The sequence below is a fragment of the Monodelphis domestica genome, chromosome 4 (assembly GCF_027887165.1).
Source record: "Monodelphis domestica isolate mMonDom1 chromosome 4, mMonDom1.pri, whole genome shotgun sequence".
Lineage (NCBI taxonomy): Eukaryota > Metazoa > Chordata > Mammalia > Didelphimorphia > Didelphidae > Monodelphis > Monodelphis domestica.
Window position 1 is genome coordinate 26,838,033 of NC_077230.1, and position 17,111 is coordinate 26,855,143.

At 36.0% G+C, this 17,111-nt stretch overlaps 1 protein-coding gene across 2 annotated transcripts in view; it reads left to right on the top strand.

Moving 5' to 3' along the window:
• CFAP47 (cilia and flagella associated protein 47) overlaps positions 1–17,111 on the top strand; it is an 886,918-nt gene that overhangs the window by 20,052 nt on the left and 849,755 nt on the right. For both annotated transcript variants that reach the window (XM_016433371.2, XM_056826271.1), the window contains exons 2-3: positions 9,300–9,451; positions 16,704–16,819. In XM_016433371.2, the coding sequence (XP_016288857.2) occupies positions 9,300–9,451; positions 16,704–16,819 (268 nt within the window). The remainder of the gene's footprint in view (positions 1–9,299; positions 9,452–16,703; positions 16,820–17,111) is intronic.

The window sequence follows — 17,111 nt, forward strand, 5'->3', positions numbered from 1 at the left end:
GATTAGCTTTTCTTATCTCTGTCTGGTGTTCAGAGGCTTTAGTCCTGGGCAGATTGTCAGTTCTATGAGCTTTCCCTGGGTTAAATTGAGTATGCCTTCCAGCAATGACTTTCACTGGAACTGGAATGGAAGGGTCGGACCAGGGGGCCATACTCTCCCCCGGCTCTATCTGCTTCCCTGCTGCTAAGGTGCCCCCTTGACTGGACTGTGTTGGGTTGCTTTCTGGAAGTTGCCTTCAGAATAGCTGGCCGTGAGGTTGTTTTGTTGGCCCTGAGGGTTGCTGTTGTTTCAGACGACCCTGTTCTCTTTGGGGGAAGGGGCCGCGGCTTCCCGGAGCTCCGAGGGCAGTGACTTTCACTGAGACTTGGATAGCAGGATCCAGCTGGTGAGGCTGTCTTGCCTGCCCTGAAGGTTGCTGTTGTTTCAGACAAACCTGCTCTCTGAGTGGGGTGGGGCCACGGCTTCCTGGAGCCTTGGACTCTGCGCTCCTACCCCTTAGGTCCGAGTGATCTCGGGTTCTGGCTTTTGAGGGGGGCCGTAGCTTTTGATCCAGGTCCAGGTCCAGGAGGAGGATTCCCAGGGTCTATGCTGTTGATCGTTTTGAATTTCAGCGCCTTAGGAGCTTATAGTTTGAGATTGGTTGGGAAGGGTTTTCCGGAGATCTGAACTTTAGCTTTCTCTAAGCCGCCATCTTGACTGGAAGTCAAAGGGTAGGCATTCTTTAAAAGTCCTTTGGGCATAGTTCCAAGTTGAACTCCAGAATGGTTGGACCAATTCTCAAATCAACCAGCAGCGTATTAAACATTTATCACATTCCTTTGCTGCCATATTGTCCTGTCAGGTGTAAGGTGGTACCTCAGAGTTGTTTTAATTTCAATTTAGAATACTTTTTCATGTTCTTATTGATAGCTTAGTTTCCTCATTGCCTACTTTAATCCCTTAAATTTCTTTTTTCTTCTGTAATTGCTACTGCTAGCATTTCTAGTACAATATTAAAGAGGTGATAATGGACATCCTTGCCTCACTCCTGATCTTTTGGGAATGTTTCTAACTTGTCCCCATTGCAGATGATACTTACTGATGGTTTTAAATACATACTGTTTATTATTTTGAGGAATGGCCCTTTTATTCCTATACTTTCTAGAATTTTCAATAGGAATGGGTGTTGTATTTTGTCAAAGACTTTTTCTGCATCTATTGAGATAATCATGTGACTTCTGTTGGTTTGCTTGTTGATATGGTCAATTATGTGGATGGTTTTCTTAATATTAAACCATTATTGCATTCCTGGAATAAAAACCACCTGGTCCTAGTGGATAATCCTTGTGATAACTTACTATAGTCTTTTCGCTAGTGTCTGATTTAATATTTTTGCATCTATGTTCATTAAGGAGATTGGTCTGTAATTTTCTTCTGTTTTTGGTCTGTCTGGCTTTGGAATCAATACCATATTTCTGTTATTAAAAATTTGATAATAGCACCCAAATTTCTAATGGAGAAACTAGGAGAATTGAAGGAAGAAATAGACAGTAAAACCATATTAGTGGGAGACTTGAACCAACCATTATCAAATTTAGATAAATCAAACCAAAAAATAAATAAGAAAGAGGTAAAAGAAGTGAACAAAATCTTAGAAAAATTAGAATTAATAGACATATGGAGAAAAATAAATAGGGATAAAAAGGAATACACCTTCTTCTCAGCACCACATGGCACATTCACAAAGATTGACCATACATTAGGTCACAGAAACATGGCACACAAATGCAGAAAAGCAGAAATAATAAATGCAGCCTTTTCAGACCACAAGGCAATAAAAATAACGATCAGTAATGGTACATGGAAAACCAAATCAAAAACTAATTGGAAACTAAACAATATGATACTCCAAAATCGTTTAGTTAGAGAAGAAATCATAGAAACAATTAATAATTTCATCGAGGAAAATGACAATGGCGAGACATCCTTTCAAACCTTTTGGGATGCAGCCAAAGCAGTAATCAGAGGTAAATTCATATCCCTGAGTGCATATATTAACAAACTAGGGAGAGCAGAGATCAATCAATTGGAAATGCAAATAAAAAAACTCGAAAGTGACCAAATTAAAAACCCCCAGCAGAAAACCAAACTAGAAATCCTAAAAATTAAGGGAGAAATTAATAAAATTGAAAGTGATAGAACTATTGATTTAATAAATAAGACAAGAAGCTGGTACTTTGAAAAAACAAACAAAATAGACAAAGTACTGGTCAATCTAATTAAAAAAAGGAAGGAAGAAAAGCAAATTAACAGCATCAAAGATGAAAAGGGGGACATCACCTCTGAGGAAGAGGAAATTAAGGCAATCATTAGAAATTACTTTGCCCAATTATATGGCAATAAATATACCAATTTAAGTGATATGGATGAATATATACAAAAATACAAACTGCCTAAACTAACAGAAGAGGAAATAGAATTCTTAAATAATCCCATATCAGAAAATGAAATCCAACAGGCCATCAAAGAACTTCCTAAGAAAAAATCCCCAGGGCCTGATGGATTCACCAGTGAATTCTATCAAACATTCAGAGAACAGTTAATCCCAATACTATACAAACTATTTGACATAATAAGCAAAGAGGGAGTTCTACCAAACTCCTTTTAAGACACAAACATGGTACTGATTCCAAAACCAGGCAGGTCAAAAACAGAGAAAGAAAACTATAGACCAATCTCCCTAATGAATATAGATGCAAAAATCTTAAATAGGATACTAGCAAAAAGACTTCAGCAAGTGATCAGAAGGGTCATCCACCATGATCAAGTAGGATTTATACCAGGGATGCAGGGCTGGTTCAATATTAGGAAAACCATCCACATAATTGACCACATTAACAAGCAAACCAACAAGAACCACATGATTATCTCAATAGATGCAGAAAAAGCCTTTGATAAAATACAACACCCATTCCTATTAAAAACACTAGAAAGCATAGGAATAGAAGGGTCATTCCTAAAAATAATAAACAGTATATATCTAAAACCATCAGCTAATATCATCTGCAATGGGGATAAACTAGATGCATTCCCAATAAGATCAGGAGTGAAACAAGGATGCCCATTATCACCTCTATTATTTGACATCGTACTAGAAACACTAGCAGTAGCAATTAGAGAAGAAAAAGAAATTGAAGGCATCAAAATAGGCAAGGAGGAGACCAAGTTATCCCTTTTTGCAGATGACATGATGGTCTACTTAAAGAATCCTAGAGATTCAACCAAAAAGCTAATTGAAATAATCAACAACTTTAGCAAAGTTGCAGGATACAAAATAAACCCACATAAGTCATCAGCTTTTCTATATATCTCCAACACAGCTCAGCAGCAAAAACTAGAAAGAGAAATCCCATTCAAAATCACCTTCGACAAAATAAAATACCTAGGAATCTACCTCCCAAGACAAACACAGGAACTATATGAACACAACTACAAAACACTCGCCACACAACTAAAACTAGACTTGAGCAATTGGAAAAACATTAACTGCTCATGGGTAGGACGAGCCAACATAATAAAAATGACTATCCTGCCCAAACTTATTTATCTATTTAGTGCCATACCCATGGAACTCCCAAAAAATTTCTTTACTGATTTGGAAAAAACCATAACAAAGTTCATTTGGAATAACAAAAGATCAAGGATATCCAGGGAAATAATGAAAAAACACACATACGATGGGGGCCTTGCAGTCCCAGACCTCAAACTATATTACAAAGCAGCAGTCATCAAAACAATTTGGTATTGGCTAAGAGACAGAAAGGAGGATCAGTGGAATAGACTGGGGGAAAGCGACCTCAGCCAGATAGTATATGATAAACCCAAACATCCCAGGTCTTGGGACAAAAATTCACTATTTGATAAGAACTGCTGGGAAAATTGGAAGACAGTGTGGGAGAGATTAGGAATTGATCAACACCTCACACCTTACACCAAGATAAATTCAAAATGGGTGAAAGACTTAAACATAAAGAAGGAAACCATAAGTAAATTGGGTAAACACAGAATAGTATACATGTCAGACCTTTGGGAAGGGAAAGACTTTAAAACCAAGCAAGACATAGAGAGAATCACAAAATGTAAAATAAATAATTTTGACTACATCAAACTAAAAAGCTTTTGTACAAACAAAACCAATGTAACTAAAATCAGAAGGAAAACAACAAGTTGGGAAAAAATCTTCATAAAAACCTCTGACAAAGGTTTAATTACTCAAATTTATAAAGAGCTAAATCAATTGTACAAAAAATCAAGCCATTCCCCAATTGATAAATGGGCAAGGGACATGGATAGACAGTTTTCAGATAAAGAAATCAAAACTATTAATAAGCACATGAAGAAGTGCTCCACATCTCTTATAATCAGAGAGATGCAAATCAAAACAACTCTGAGGTATCACCTCACACCTAGCAGATTGGCTAACATGACAGTTATGGAAAGTAATGAATGCTGGAGGGGATGTGGCAAAGTAGGGACATTAATTCATTGCTGGTGGAGTTGTGAACTGATCCAGCCATTCTGGAGGGCAATTTGGAACTATGCCCAAAGGGCGATAAAAGAATGTCTACCCTTTGATCCAGCCATAGCACTGCTGGGTTTGTACCCCAAAGAGATAATGGACAAAAAGACTTGTACAAGAATATTCATAGCTGCGCTCTTTGTGGTGGCCAAAAATTGGAAAATGAGGGGATGCCCATCAATTGGGGAATGGCTGAACAAATTGTGGTATATGTTGGTGATGGAATACTATTGTGCTCAAAGGAATAATAAAGTGGAGGATTTCCATGTGAACTGGAACAACCTCCAGGAAGTGATGCAGAGCGAGAGGAGCAGAACCAGGAGAACATTGTACACAGAGACAAACACACTGTGGTATAATCGAATATAATGGACTTCTCCATTAGTGGCAGTGTAATGTCCCTGCACAATCTGCAGGGATCAAGGAGAAAAAAACACTATCCAAAAGCAGAGGACAAACTGAGGGAATAGAAACACCGAGGAAAAGCAACTGCCTGACTACAATGGCTGAGGGGACATGACAGAGGAAAGACTCGTAGCGAACACTCTGATGCAAATACTAACAACATGGCAATGGGTTCAAGTCAAGAACACATATGATACCAGTGGAATCACGCGTTGGCCACGGGGGGTGGGAGGGAGGAAAAGAAAATGATCTTTGTCTTTAATGAAAAATGCATGGAAATGATCAAATAAAATACTATAAAATTAAAAAAAAATTTGATAAGACTCCTTCTTTGCTTATTTTGTTAAATAATTTGTATAGTTCTGGGATTAGTTGTTCTTTAAATGTTTGATAGAATTCAATTGGGAATGTATCTGGCCCTGGGAATTTTTTCTTAGGAAGATCCTTGATGACTTGTTCAATTTCTTTTTCTGAGACGGGATTATTTAAGTATTCTATTTCCTCTTTTGTTAATCTAGGTAATTTATATTGTTGTAAATATTCACCCATTTCACCTAGGTTGTTATATTTATTGCCGTATAATTGGTCAAAGTAGTTCTTAATAATTACCTTAATTTCCTCTTCATTAGAGGTGAGGTTACCCTTTTCATCTTTGATACTATTAATTTGATTTCTATTCTTTCTTTTTTATTAGATTAACCACTACTTTATTTTATTTGCTTTTTCAAACCAGCTCCAAATTAGTTCAATAGTTTTTTAACTTTCAATTTTATTAATTTCTCCTTCAAATTTTAGGATTTCCAATTTAGTTTTCATCTGGAGATTTTTAATTTATTTTTCTAAGTTTTTAAGTTGTAAGCCCAATTCATTTATCCCCTCCCAATAGATTTTTTTACTATAGGCACTCAGAAATATAAATTTTCCCCTGAATATTGCTTTGACTGTATCCCATTGGTTTTGATATGTCTCTTCATTGTCATTCTCTTTAATAAAGTCTGTAATTGTTTCTATGATTTCTTTTTTGATCCACCAGTTTTGAAGAATTAGATAATTTAGTTTCCAATAAATTTTAATTTTTTCCCCCATGGACCTTTGTTAAGTATAATTTTTATCACATTATGATCTGAAAAATTATATTTATTATTTCTACTTTTCTCCATTTGTATGCAGTATTTCTATGCCCTAGTACATAGTTGATCTTTGTATATGTATCATGACATCTAGCTGTTCTTGAGAAAAATCAACCCATCTATCTCAGATAAACTACTTTCTTTGGTACTGAAAGAATAGGAACATGTCATTGTTAAGTTATTGTAGATGATATTTGAAAGATCATGAAAAATAGGAGAGGTATCACAGAAATATGTATGGTTTAATGTCTTGATTAAAAGGAGGGGAGAGAGAGAGAGATAGGCAGACTGACAGAGAGACACCAATAGACACACACTCACAAAGACAGAGAGAGAGGGAGAGAGAGAGAGAGAGAGAGCGAGACAGACAGACAGAGAGAGCAAGCAATTATGAAAGTAAACTTTGATGAGATGGTTAACAAACTTCCATAACAAAGGAAGGTGTGGCCAAAAAAGCTTTATTTCTCTTCCTTTTTGATCACTCAACTGATGCTATTGATATAGTTAGAATTTTTGCAAAAAAATACTATTAAATGATATTACAAAATATTTTGGTGGAGAAGATGAATAGATGTAGACTAATTCCTAACATCATTAGGTAGATTTGAAACTCAATGAACAGACAGATTCAAAGATTATATAGCTATTAATGTTTACTGGTAAGAGATCCATTTGTGTGCTTTAGGAATGGGCATTTGCCCTGTTGCCACTTAACATTTTTATTAATGATTCAAATAAAGATATAGATGGCATGTACATTCAACTGACAAGACATACAAAAGCAGGGAAGTATAGATGACCCACTGAATGCCATTGAGGCTCTAAACAGATCCTGATATTAGAATGTTAGGCTCAATCCAAATAGATGAAATTCAGGAGGGATAATGAAAAAATATATATTTAGGTTAAGAAAATTGACTTGACAGATGTAGGATAGGGTAGATACTTAGCATATGGTCTGACATATAGTGGGCACTTATTATTCATTGATTGATTAAACTTGATTAGATAGAAGTTTGATAAAAACTAAGGAGTTGAGGTTGATTATATATTCATTATGATTTGATAATATGTCACACAATGAACTCTAATGTTACTTTAGGCCTCATTAAGACAAGTATAGCTTCCACGAATAAAGTGATGATAATACCTCTGTATTATGCCCTCCTTAGACCAAGTATGAAGTATTTTGTTTAGTTTTGAGTGTCTCAGTTGGAAAAGAATATTGATTATATCTCAGAGTGTCCACAGAAGGGCCAGCAGGTAATGAAAGTCCTTTGGACAGGTTGAAGGAACTCAAGAGTATTTAGCCTTGAGAAAACTCAGGGAAAACAGGCTTAATCTTGGAGAAGTATAATTGGTGATATGTTTATGGGGTCAGGGGCTCAAGAGAAATTTAGAGTCGAATTGGTTTATCAAGGAGTTGGGATTGAAAAGTTCTGGAAAAGTTTCATTTTTCCAAATCTTTGTACTCTACTTCCTCATACCTCCCCTCTGCCCATAACTGTTGACTATCTATTATTTCTTCACTATGATGAAGTTACTCTTTTATTCTCACTGTGCTTTATCTACACAAATTTTATCATTCTGAATTTTATGTTTATGTTAGTTTATGTCTGTCCATAGTTGGAGTACAGGGGGATTAATGGGAAAGCCAATGACTTTAATTTAAACAGAATTTTACTAGCGCAGAAATTTCTTTTATCATCTAGATGGTAGAGGCCATGTTGGGAACTTGAAGGACTGTTTTGATTTTTATTGATAATTTTTACATTTGTATAGCCCTTAAAAAATCAGAACTCTAAACTGAACTTTCAGCTTTATTTTCTTATCTCTGGACTAAAGTAAATCACAAACAAGTTGCAGATGCCCAAGACAAAGTACTATCTTATCAATATTGTGAGAGAAAGCAGGGGATGGGTACGAATGAAGAGCAGAGGTGTTAAGTGTAAAATTAGGGTTGTTGACTGAATATATTATTTTAGTGGTCACCAGGGATTTAAATTCAATCCCAATAAAATACTCAATTCAGTTTGGGATTTTTTATGGTGGTTTAATTACAATAGTAGGAAGAAATTAAGAAGAAAAGAGAGAGAAAAGGGTATAAGATTTCTCTGGCCTAGCCTAAGGCAAGGGAAGTTCAGAGGCTTCAGCCATGAGGTCTCCTCAGAAGATTAAATCTAGTTCAGCTTCCAGCCACAAGGTCTCCTCTGAGTTGAGGGGCCTCCTAAGGGGATAGTGCTTTAGGAGGTAAAGGAAAGGAGGAATCAGCCTAGCCACTCACCAGACTCACTCAGGGAAGATGCCTCACCTAAACCACTCTACAGAGCAAAAACCTGCAAGCACACCAAGAACATTGCCATGAGCTCCCAACACTGAACCATGAGAGCCCCATGTCCCCGAGAGAGCCCAACGTCTCTGAGAGAGCCTGGAGAGAGGAAGTGATGTGAAATAAATTGGTCGTTCTTTACATAACTTCCTGTGTCTCACATGTACCAATGGTAGCTTAAGCTTGACCCTGGACAGCCCAGGGGGCCTGTCAGTTGTTTCTGATTTGTTACTTGCTAGCACATGTCGGTCATTGGCCATCCTCCTCACAGTTAATCCTTAAGTGGGGGTGTATACATACCTGGTTGCTAGAATTCTAAAGACTAAGCAGGGTGGAGTAAATCTAAAATTCACAGAGGCAAAGTGGCCTGAGAGGAATTGGCTACTTTTACTCTCAGAAGGAGTAAGTTGGTGTGGCAAACACACTCTTTGCCCCACTTTTTTCCCTATAGTTCTACCTTTTGGCATTAGTGAAACAAACTTAAACAATAGAAATAATTTAAAAAAATGTGAAATACCAAATGTTCATTTAAGATTGAGCAACATTATTGAGTGAACTTTTTCCCATTAGATTTTTAAAAATGCTTTGTAGTGGAGACCTTGACCATTCTCTAAACATTCATACTCTGTGGGTACTCAGAATACCCAGTTACTGACTGAGTTTGTCAGATTAAATTATGTTTTTCTCCTGTCCATAGCCCAATATTGGAAAGATAAGGACAGGATCAAATTGTTTTTGGGGACATGAGGAAGGGGAGTGACTCTAACAAGATAAGCTCTTTTAGATGACATGCACAAAATTCAATTGAATTATGATCAACTATAACACTTTAGTAAAGAAATTTAGTTATAATTTGACCTTTTATTTTAAATTGCAGTTCAAGTTGAACCTGAACAAAGACCCAATACCACTTGCTACTGGACTTCAAGTGACAGCTACTGTGACATTTAAACCTACAAAAGCAGAAGACGTTTTTGAAAAAATGTATGTTATGGTAGCAAAAAGAAAAATAGAAATTCCACTGATTGGGTATGTCATTTTCATATTTTAATGCTGATATTTTCATCATTCTCCCATGATAAATAGAGTCTCTAAGTAATAATATTCTTTACTTTTTTAGATTTTAAATGTACTTGAAATTTAATACCACCATAGATAAACCGAAGGGACACATATTCATAATATTTTAATGATCCTTATGATTGAAGTTTTGGAATTTTTTGCCTATATCTAAAAATATTTTCTTCTCTTGTTACTACATTTAGACAAATTTAAATCAGAAAGATATTCTGTTATCTTTCTCAGTAGAGCACTAATTAAAAATAATCTTTTATTTAGAGTATACCTATGAAGTCCAGCTAATATTTTATTTAATTTGAAAAGTAGTATAATGGATCCACTGTTAAATTTAATTGTGGTTGGACTCTGAATATTTATATAGGTGGTTGCCAGGGATTTAATTTCTAAATTGAATTACTAAAGTAAATGGAATTTATGGTAGTTTGTTTACAATAGAGGGAAGATATTAAGGAAGAGATAAAAGGGGAGAGAGAGAGAGAGAGAGAGAGAGAGAGAGAGAGAGAGAGAGAGAGAGAGAGAGAGAGAGAGAGACAGAGACAGAGAGACAGAGAGAGATAGAGAGAGAGTGCAAGCAAGCTCTGGCTTCCACTGATACCACTTAGAAATTCTAAGCCCCAGCCAGGGGAAAAGAGTCTCAAGATAATGGGCCTTTCCTGGAGGCTTCATGCCTCCAGAAAGGCGGGGTCACTAAGTCAGCCTTTCACTCATCAACAGTTACCATCTAAAAGGAAAGCAGTCTAAGGTCTCCTGCACAAGTTCCTCCAGGGTCAAGTTCCTCTTCTAGTCTCTCTTCAAGTGTCTGTCCTCCAGTCTTTACTCTGAGTCAGAGTTCTTCCATCCCAAATCCCTTCCATGGTCTTCTTTTTTTTTTTTTAGGATTTTTTTTTTTAAAAGATCCTTTTTAAAAGATCCTTTTCTCTTGTGTTATCTCCCTAAATTTCATGTCTACCAATCACAGCAGATACTCTGCTCTAGGACTGCCCAGAAGGCAATTAATCAATTCTAATTTCATACCCACTATTGCACATGTGGGTCACAGACCTCCCACCTCATGACTAAGTGGAAGATTTACACCCTTGGTGATCAGATCTAACATGGGCAGATCTTCCCACTCAACTTCAGGCACTGTGCTTACATTTCTAGGGACTAAATCAACAAATAGACAGAGGATTATAATTTAATCTTCACAATCAAGAAAGAGCTAAGTACCTTCACTGTTACAATCAGGGGAGAGCTAAATTCCATCTTCATACCACTTAACTATTTTGTAAATAATGGAGAAGATACATCGAATTTCAGAACAGGGAAAATGTTGCTATTCTATGACTACATGAAATGCATGGGTACCTAACTATAGTGAACAACTGAGTGATGGCTTTGGAACTATTGCTTGATATCAAGTATTAGATATTTGCCTAGGTAGTTATGCTTTCATTTTAAAGGAGATAATTTTCTCTTCAATCTTAAATTTACTGTTGATGCTAGGATGTCATGCTTTTTGAAGAAATCTTCCCTGAAAATAACTTTTCAGTGCTTCATCATGGCATAGACTTTTGGTTCTTGAAGATCATGCCAACAAATTTGAAGCTCCAGCAAGATACAGTGACCAGCCCTTGGGTTATCCATTAGGTGATTAATTATTTGTTGTGGTTGTTCCAACTCAGGGAACAAAATAAAATGGAAATTGCCTTTGGTTTTCTATGCTGCAGTAAAATTGATAGAATGGGGAAAATGCCTGGAGGCTATAAGAATCAAACAGTTTTTGGACCATCTATCTACATTAATTTAAATGTTGGCATTCTAAAGATGGGATTCTTAGAATTGATCAACAAAGTGATATATTTCTGGAGGAAATGGATTTTATTTTATTTAAGATCCAAGAAATAAAAGGAAATTGCAGATAAATGAAAGAATGACTCTTGGTTTTCCTTAGGCAGAAAATAAAGGAATTAACTGAGTTGGTTTTATCTTTGTGTGGTGCAGCTACAAGAATGCTGAATCACATTCCTCTAGTCCTAATTATAATTCTGTTACTTACACTCTGTGTGACTTGGGGCAAGTCACTCAGGGGGCCATGAGCTGGAGTTTCCTATGAAATGAGGGAATTGGAAAAAATAATCTTTGAGGTAGTTTATAGTCCTAGATCCTTGATCCTTTTACCTTATGCCACAAGACAGCAAGAAAGGTCACCTCATTGAACACTTGACTAATTATTTAGGCCAAAAGGGCCCCTAATTTCACTTCATTTGCTCCAGTCTATTATAGAGGATAACCAAGTGGGGATATGCTACAAAGAACATGAAAAGCTTCTTAAAATTAAGTCAGCATAAAACACTGATTCTTGATAGACTTAGTGTCCAGGTAGACACAGAGGAAGATGGTGAAAAGTACTTTGGGAAATAATGGTTTAAGACTAAGAAGTAAAAGATGCCAAAGACTTTTATACTGTCACTTGGAAGTCAGTGCTTTTTTCAAAGAAGAGTTGGAATGCATGAGAAGCACTAAACAAAATTCCTCCAAAAGTTGACTATATTTTCATAGACCAGAAGTAACTGTAGGTGGGGATTGTATTTGAATCAGCAGGTGGCATGCAATTGAACCATTGAAAGAACATAGGGCAAAATCAACATAAAGTTGGAAAAAAGGATAAAGAAAAAAAGGGATTTTTATGGTTTGGAGGTGCAAGATTTGCAAGATGGAATGTTAAGTGTGAAGACCATCATAAGGACCAGATTGGCTGAATCATTTATGTTCTGAAAACGAGTAATTCAGAAAATTTTTACTAAGTACCTACTAGGTACCTTCCCTGTACTAAGGGCTGCAGATATAAGCACAATCAAACACTATCTAGTTTCAAGGAGCTTACATTTTTTGAATAACTATAAGTCCAGAAATATGTTAGTTACTCTGTGAAGGGTTTTTAGGGCCAATCAAGGAAAAAATATTTGATTCTAGAGGTAATTGTGGTCTTGATCTTGTTCCATATGAAGAATAATTGAAACAATTACAATTGTTTCACTTAGAGAGGAATCAGGACAAACATAATAGATATGTTTATGTACTTGAATGGCAGAAGAGGGATTCAACTTGTTCTGTCAAATCCCAGAGAACAGAACTAAACAAAAGGGAGAAGATGTAAGAAGGCAAATTTAGGCTTAATAAAAACCTCCTCCCCCCAAAAAATTTTCTAACAATCAAGGCTGTTAAAAATTGGAACGGACCAACTCAAGAAGTGGTGAGTTTGTTTACTCTCCATGGAGGTCTTTATTCAAACATTGGATGATCAATTACTGAATATATTTACATGGGAAATCCTTTCAGGAATGAGTTGGATTGGGTGTCCACTGAAGTCTCAAATTCCATTTTTTTTTTTGTAATAGGGAACTATTGGCATTCATTAAACAGAGGAATGACATTGCCAGACTTGTTAATCAGGAATTCACTTTGGCAGTTATGTGGATAGATTGAAGTGGTTGAGAAATTTAAGGAAGAGAGGCCAATGAGGAGCCTATTACAATTGTGCAGATTAAAAGTGATGAAAGCCTGAACTTGGGCAATGGCCATGCAAATAGAGAGGAGGAAATGAATGTAAAAATATTTTGTGGTAGATTTGGCAAGACTTGGCAACTGATTGGAAATGTGGAATAAGTAGATAGTAATGACACTTAAAACCATAAACCCAGATAGCTGGAAGAGTGATTATATCTTTGAAAGAAATATAGAAACATTTCATTTAGGAAGCAGAAAAGGAGACAATGCTTTTCTCTGGAAGGAGTTCTCAAATACATTTTTTCTTCCTTAAATCCCTATCTTCTGTCTTAAAATTAATATGACATATCAGCACTAAGTCAGAAGAGTGGTAAGGGCCAGGCAACTGGGGTTAAGTGACTTGCCCAGGGGCACATAGCTAGGAAGTGTCTGAGAGTAGATTTGATCCCAGGAACTCCTGTATGCAGGTCTGGCTTTCTTTATCCACTGAGCCATCTACCTCCTTTACTTCATATATTTGTTAAATTCACATGAGATTACTTGATAGATATTAACAAAGCCCTCTGTAATTAATTGATGCATAAATCAACATGCTGACTAATAGAGCTTGCCATTGTCAGAGGATTTCTTGGGCAGAGTCTGAATTGGAAAGGGATAAATGGTGAAGTCTTTTGGGACTTGGTTGATAACCTTGTGTTGATTCCATTCAGCTTCAGAATACTGCAAGACCTCCCTTATTAGATTATTTGCTTTTTTAACTCAATTTAACAATCCCCATAAGAAATGACCACCACCATCATCACCACCACCACTAAAACAATAGGATGAAAAATTCCTATTAGGGAGTGTAAGAATTGAAATAGTATTTCTACTCAGATATATATTTTATAAGGTTTATTGGAAAGGGTAGACAATCATTCCTATAAGTAACCTGACCACATGGTCCCTAGCCTGCAAGTCTCTTCCTTCATCCCTCTCACCTGCCTGCTCTGTTCTTGACTTCTTCCTTCTTAGTTCTCTTCTCAGTTCTCCCCCTCACAAGCCCAAAGCCTTGACTTTTATTGATGTACAAACCTGGTGTGACTGTGTTATGTCAGGAATGTTTGATGAACAAGTCAAGCTCCTCAGGAGGGGGAGGGAATGACATTCCTTAACACAGCACACATGAAGTGGGAAGGATCTCCCATGAAGTTAGTTCAGATATCTTTAATGAGCAGTGCAAATAAATGATCTGCTTCCAGAATTGAATAGAATGATGAGAACAAGTTAAATTGCTTTTGAAAAAAATTATAGTGCCTTACTTATTTTCTCTTTTTTTCTTTAAAAACTAAAAATCCATATCATGAAGGATTATCTCTGAGAAGGTTTTTTTTTTTTGGGGGGGGGATCCTACAATGGGAAATGTGCCATACTTTTAATGATACCAAGTTTTTCACTGACAAGAAATAGTCTTATTAATACTAATATTTTCTCAGTATGTATATATGGTCATATGTATGCCCTCTACAGCTGGGGAGTGATTTGGGTTTATAGATGAACAGCAGGAAGATAATGGACTGGTTTATCTTTGTGAAATTGCAGTTTCTTTAATGCTCGCAAATTTCCCATGGATCAAATCTGGCTTCAGATACTTCCAAGTAGTGTGTCCTTGGGCGAGTCACGTAACCTCAATTGCCTAGCCCTAACAGCTCTTTTGCTTTGGAACTGATCCTGAGAATCAGTTCTAAAACAGGAGGTAAGTATTTTTTAAAAAGTTTTCCCATGGAAACAAGGTTTATCTTATTAATGCCAATATTCTACCTACATGCTACATGACAGTCAGAGACAAATAATATCTGTGAATAACTGAACATCACTCAGATGGCTTTGGAGAGGCATAGGGTGGATGCTTATAGGCTGCAACATAAAATTTATACAAAATCTAGCAGACCAGAAGTAAAACATACCATAAAGGCAGTGTATATTAGAAAGAGGTGAGGGTGAGGGATGACAGGTAGACTGTCAGAGTGCCCTACTTTTACCCTTGAAAAGTTAGCAGAAAGAGAGGAATGCCTCTAGCACACTGAGTAGACACACTGTGGCCAACTTATGGGATGACTTAGACAAGAGTTATACTGGAAGGTCAGACCTGAGAGGATTGCTCTCTGCCTTGTTAGAAGGAATTCCTAAATTAATGAAATCACAGATCCATTTGAGTATTTGATTTTTCTCCCCTATGGCTCCAAATCATGGAAAGAGGCAATTTCTGAGGAATAAAAAGTACAGGTGACCTAAAGGACAATAGAGAAATTATTGGCCGGTATAAACAAGCAAGGCACATCACTAGTAATGACACGTGTAAAAGAAGTTACATTAAAGTTGTTATCTAAGAAATGTATGTTCAGAAAAGATGGATTAGTTATGCAGCAAAGTGAAAGTAAAAGTGTCTTACAAGTAGTAAAAACTTAGTGAAAGTTTGTTAAATTTAATATGGACACAGCCTGGATGCTGCAATGGCATCATGGAATTCATGTGCTTTCTTTTTGGAGCTAAAAGAATGAGGTACAATGATTATAATAACTTACCTGTATTTCTTAGAGGAGGGCCTCCAGTGTGGGAGATTTGTTGGGGAGTCATACAGGGTAGGAATTTATACAGAATTTATATTTGGTTAACTTTTCTAGAAATTATACCCAATGTATATTTATCAACAAAATGAAAAAAAAAAGCTTCCTTTATCTTTTCAGCCACATAAATTCAATTTTAATTCTTTGTTATTTATTTCTTTGGCATGGAAATTTATTAGGATTATTGATTTGACTAATTATAGAAAATTTTAATTCTAATATATTAAAACCAAATAATTGCAATAATATTGGAACCAAATAGTCTATTACATTAATCACATTGCCTTAGTTTATAAGTTTAATGTAATTAAAAGTAAATCTTTTTATTAGTATGTGAGTACATTTCACTCATAGGCATTCATATTTTTAGCCTTTAAATCCACTGATTATATCTTTGATACACATAGACAAACTAAGACTTTTGTACCCATAAGGGGCACAGATGAATTTATATCCTTATAAATTTTGTCCTCATTTTAAATTGTCTCCATTTCAAAACTATAAGTGGAAATAATACTCTTTTTCAGGGATGTTGAGGGTCAGGACCAAGGGAGAAGAATGTATATCTAGGAAAATGAGGCTTATTTTGGAAAGTAGATATAGTTGCACATAGTACCTTCCCTTTACCTGCCCCATCCCCCAAACTTCCCCTGGAAAAGGCAAATAAGTGTATATGTTTATGGGCATAGCTCTGTCTTGATCCCTCTTCTCTCTCTCTTCTTTCACATGGTGACCTAATTAACTTCCATGAATTTTACTACCAAACTTATGTATTCAGACAATATTTCCTGAGCTCCAGTTCCATATCACCAAGGTTACAACCTCTGTATTATCCTATGTGTGTATATATATATATATGTAGCCTTCTATATACAGTGCCTAGAATAATACACAGTATAATTATAATCTTCAAAAGTGTCTAGTTTGAAGGGGGAATACACATTTGGATGTATAAGTTTTATGTTTGGTAAAAAAAAAACAACAACATGACAGTCATTTTATAATTCTAACTCATACTTTGAAATTGCTGGCATTAATTTAATAGGTCTTCAAGGAAGTATTAACAACTTCTAGTAGTAAAAGTCTACCTTTTTCTCCCCCTATAGATTGATTCCATCCTGTCATTTGGAAATTCAAACAAAAATTAATTTTGGCACAGTCATAGCTAATAGCAAAGAAATTTGTAAGTCGATTAACATTAGTAACCACGGAACAATTCCAGGTAAATGTTTGTTATCATGTAAAATCACTTTAACATTTTGAAAATGAGTGTTATTTGAAACCTCCAAGATGTGCGAGATTAATAGCTTTTCTGATTTGAACAAAAAGGTCATTAGATCCTGGAATGGCACAAACTTGAAAGTCATTAGTAAGCCATTCTATAATAGCTTAATGGATCTGTTGTATCAAGACCCACATTAAAATGTATTGTGAGGAAACCTCACATACAGACATTATTGTCTGTGTCTGGAAACTTTAACTTGTAGTTTTTCTTCTTAAACACCCAGGGAAGA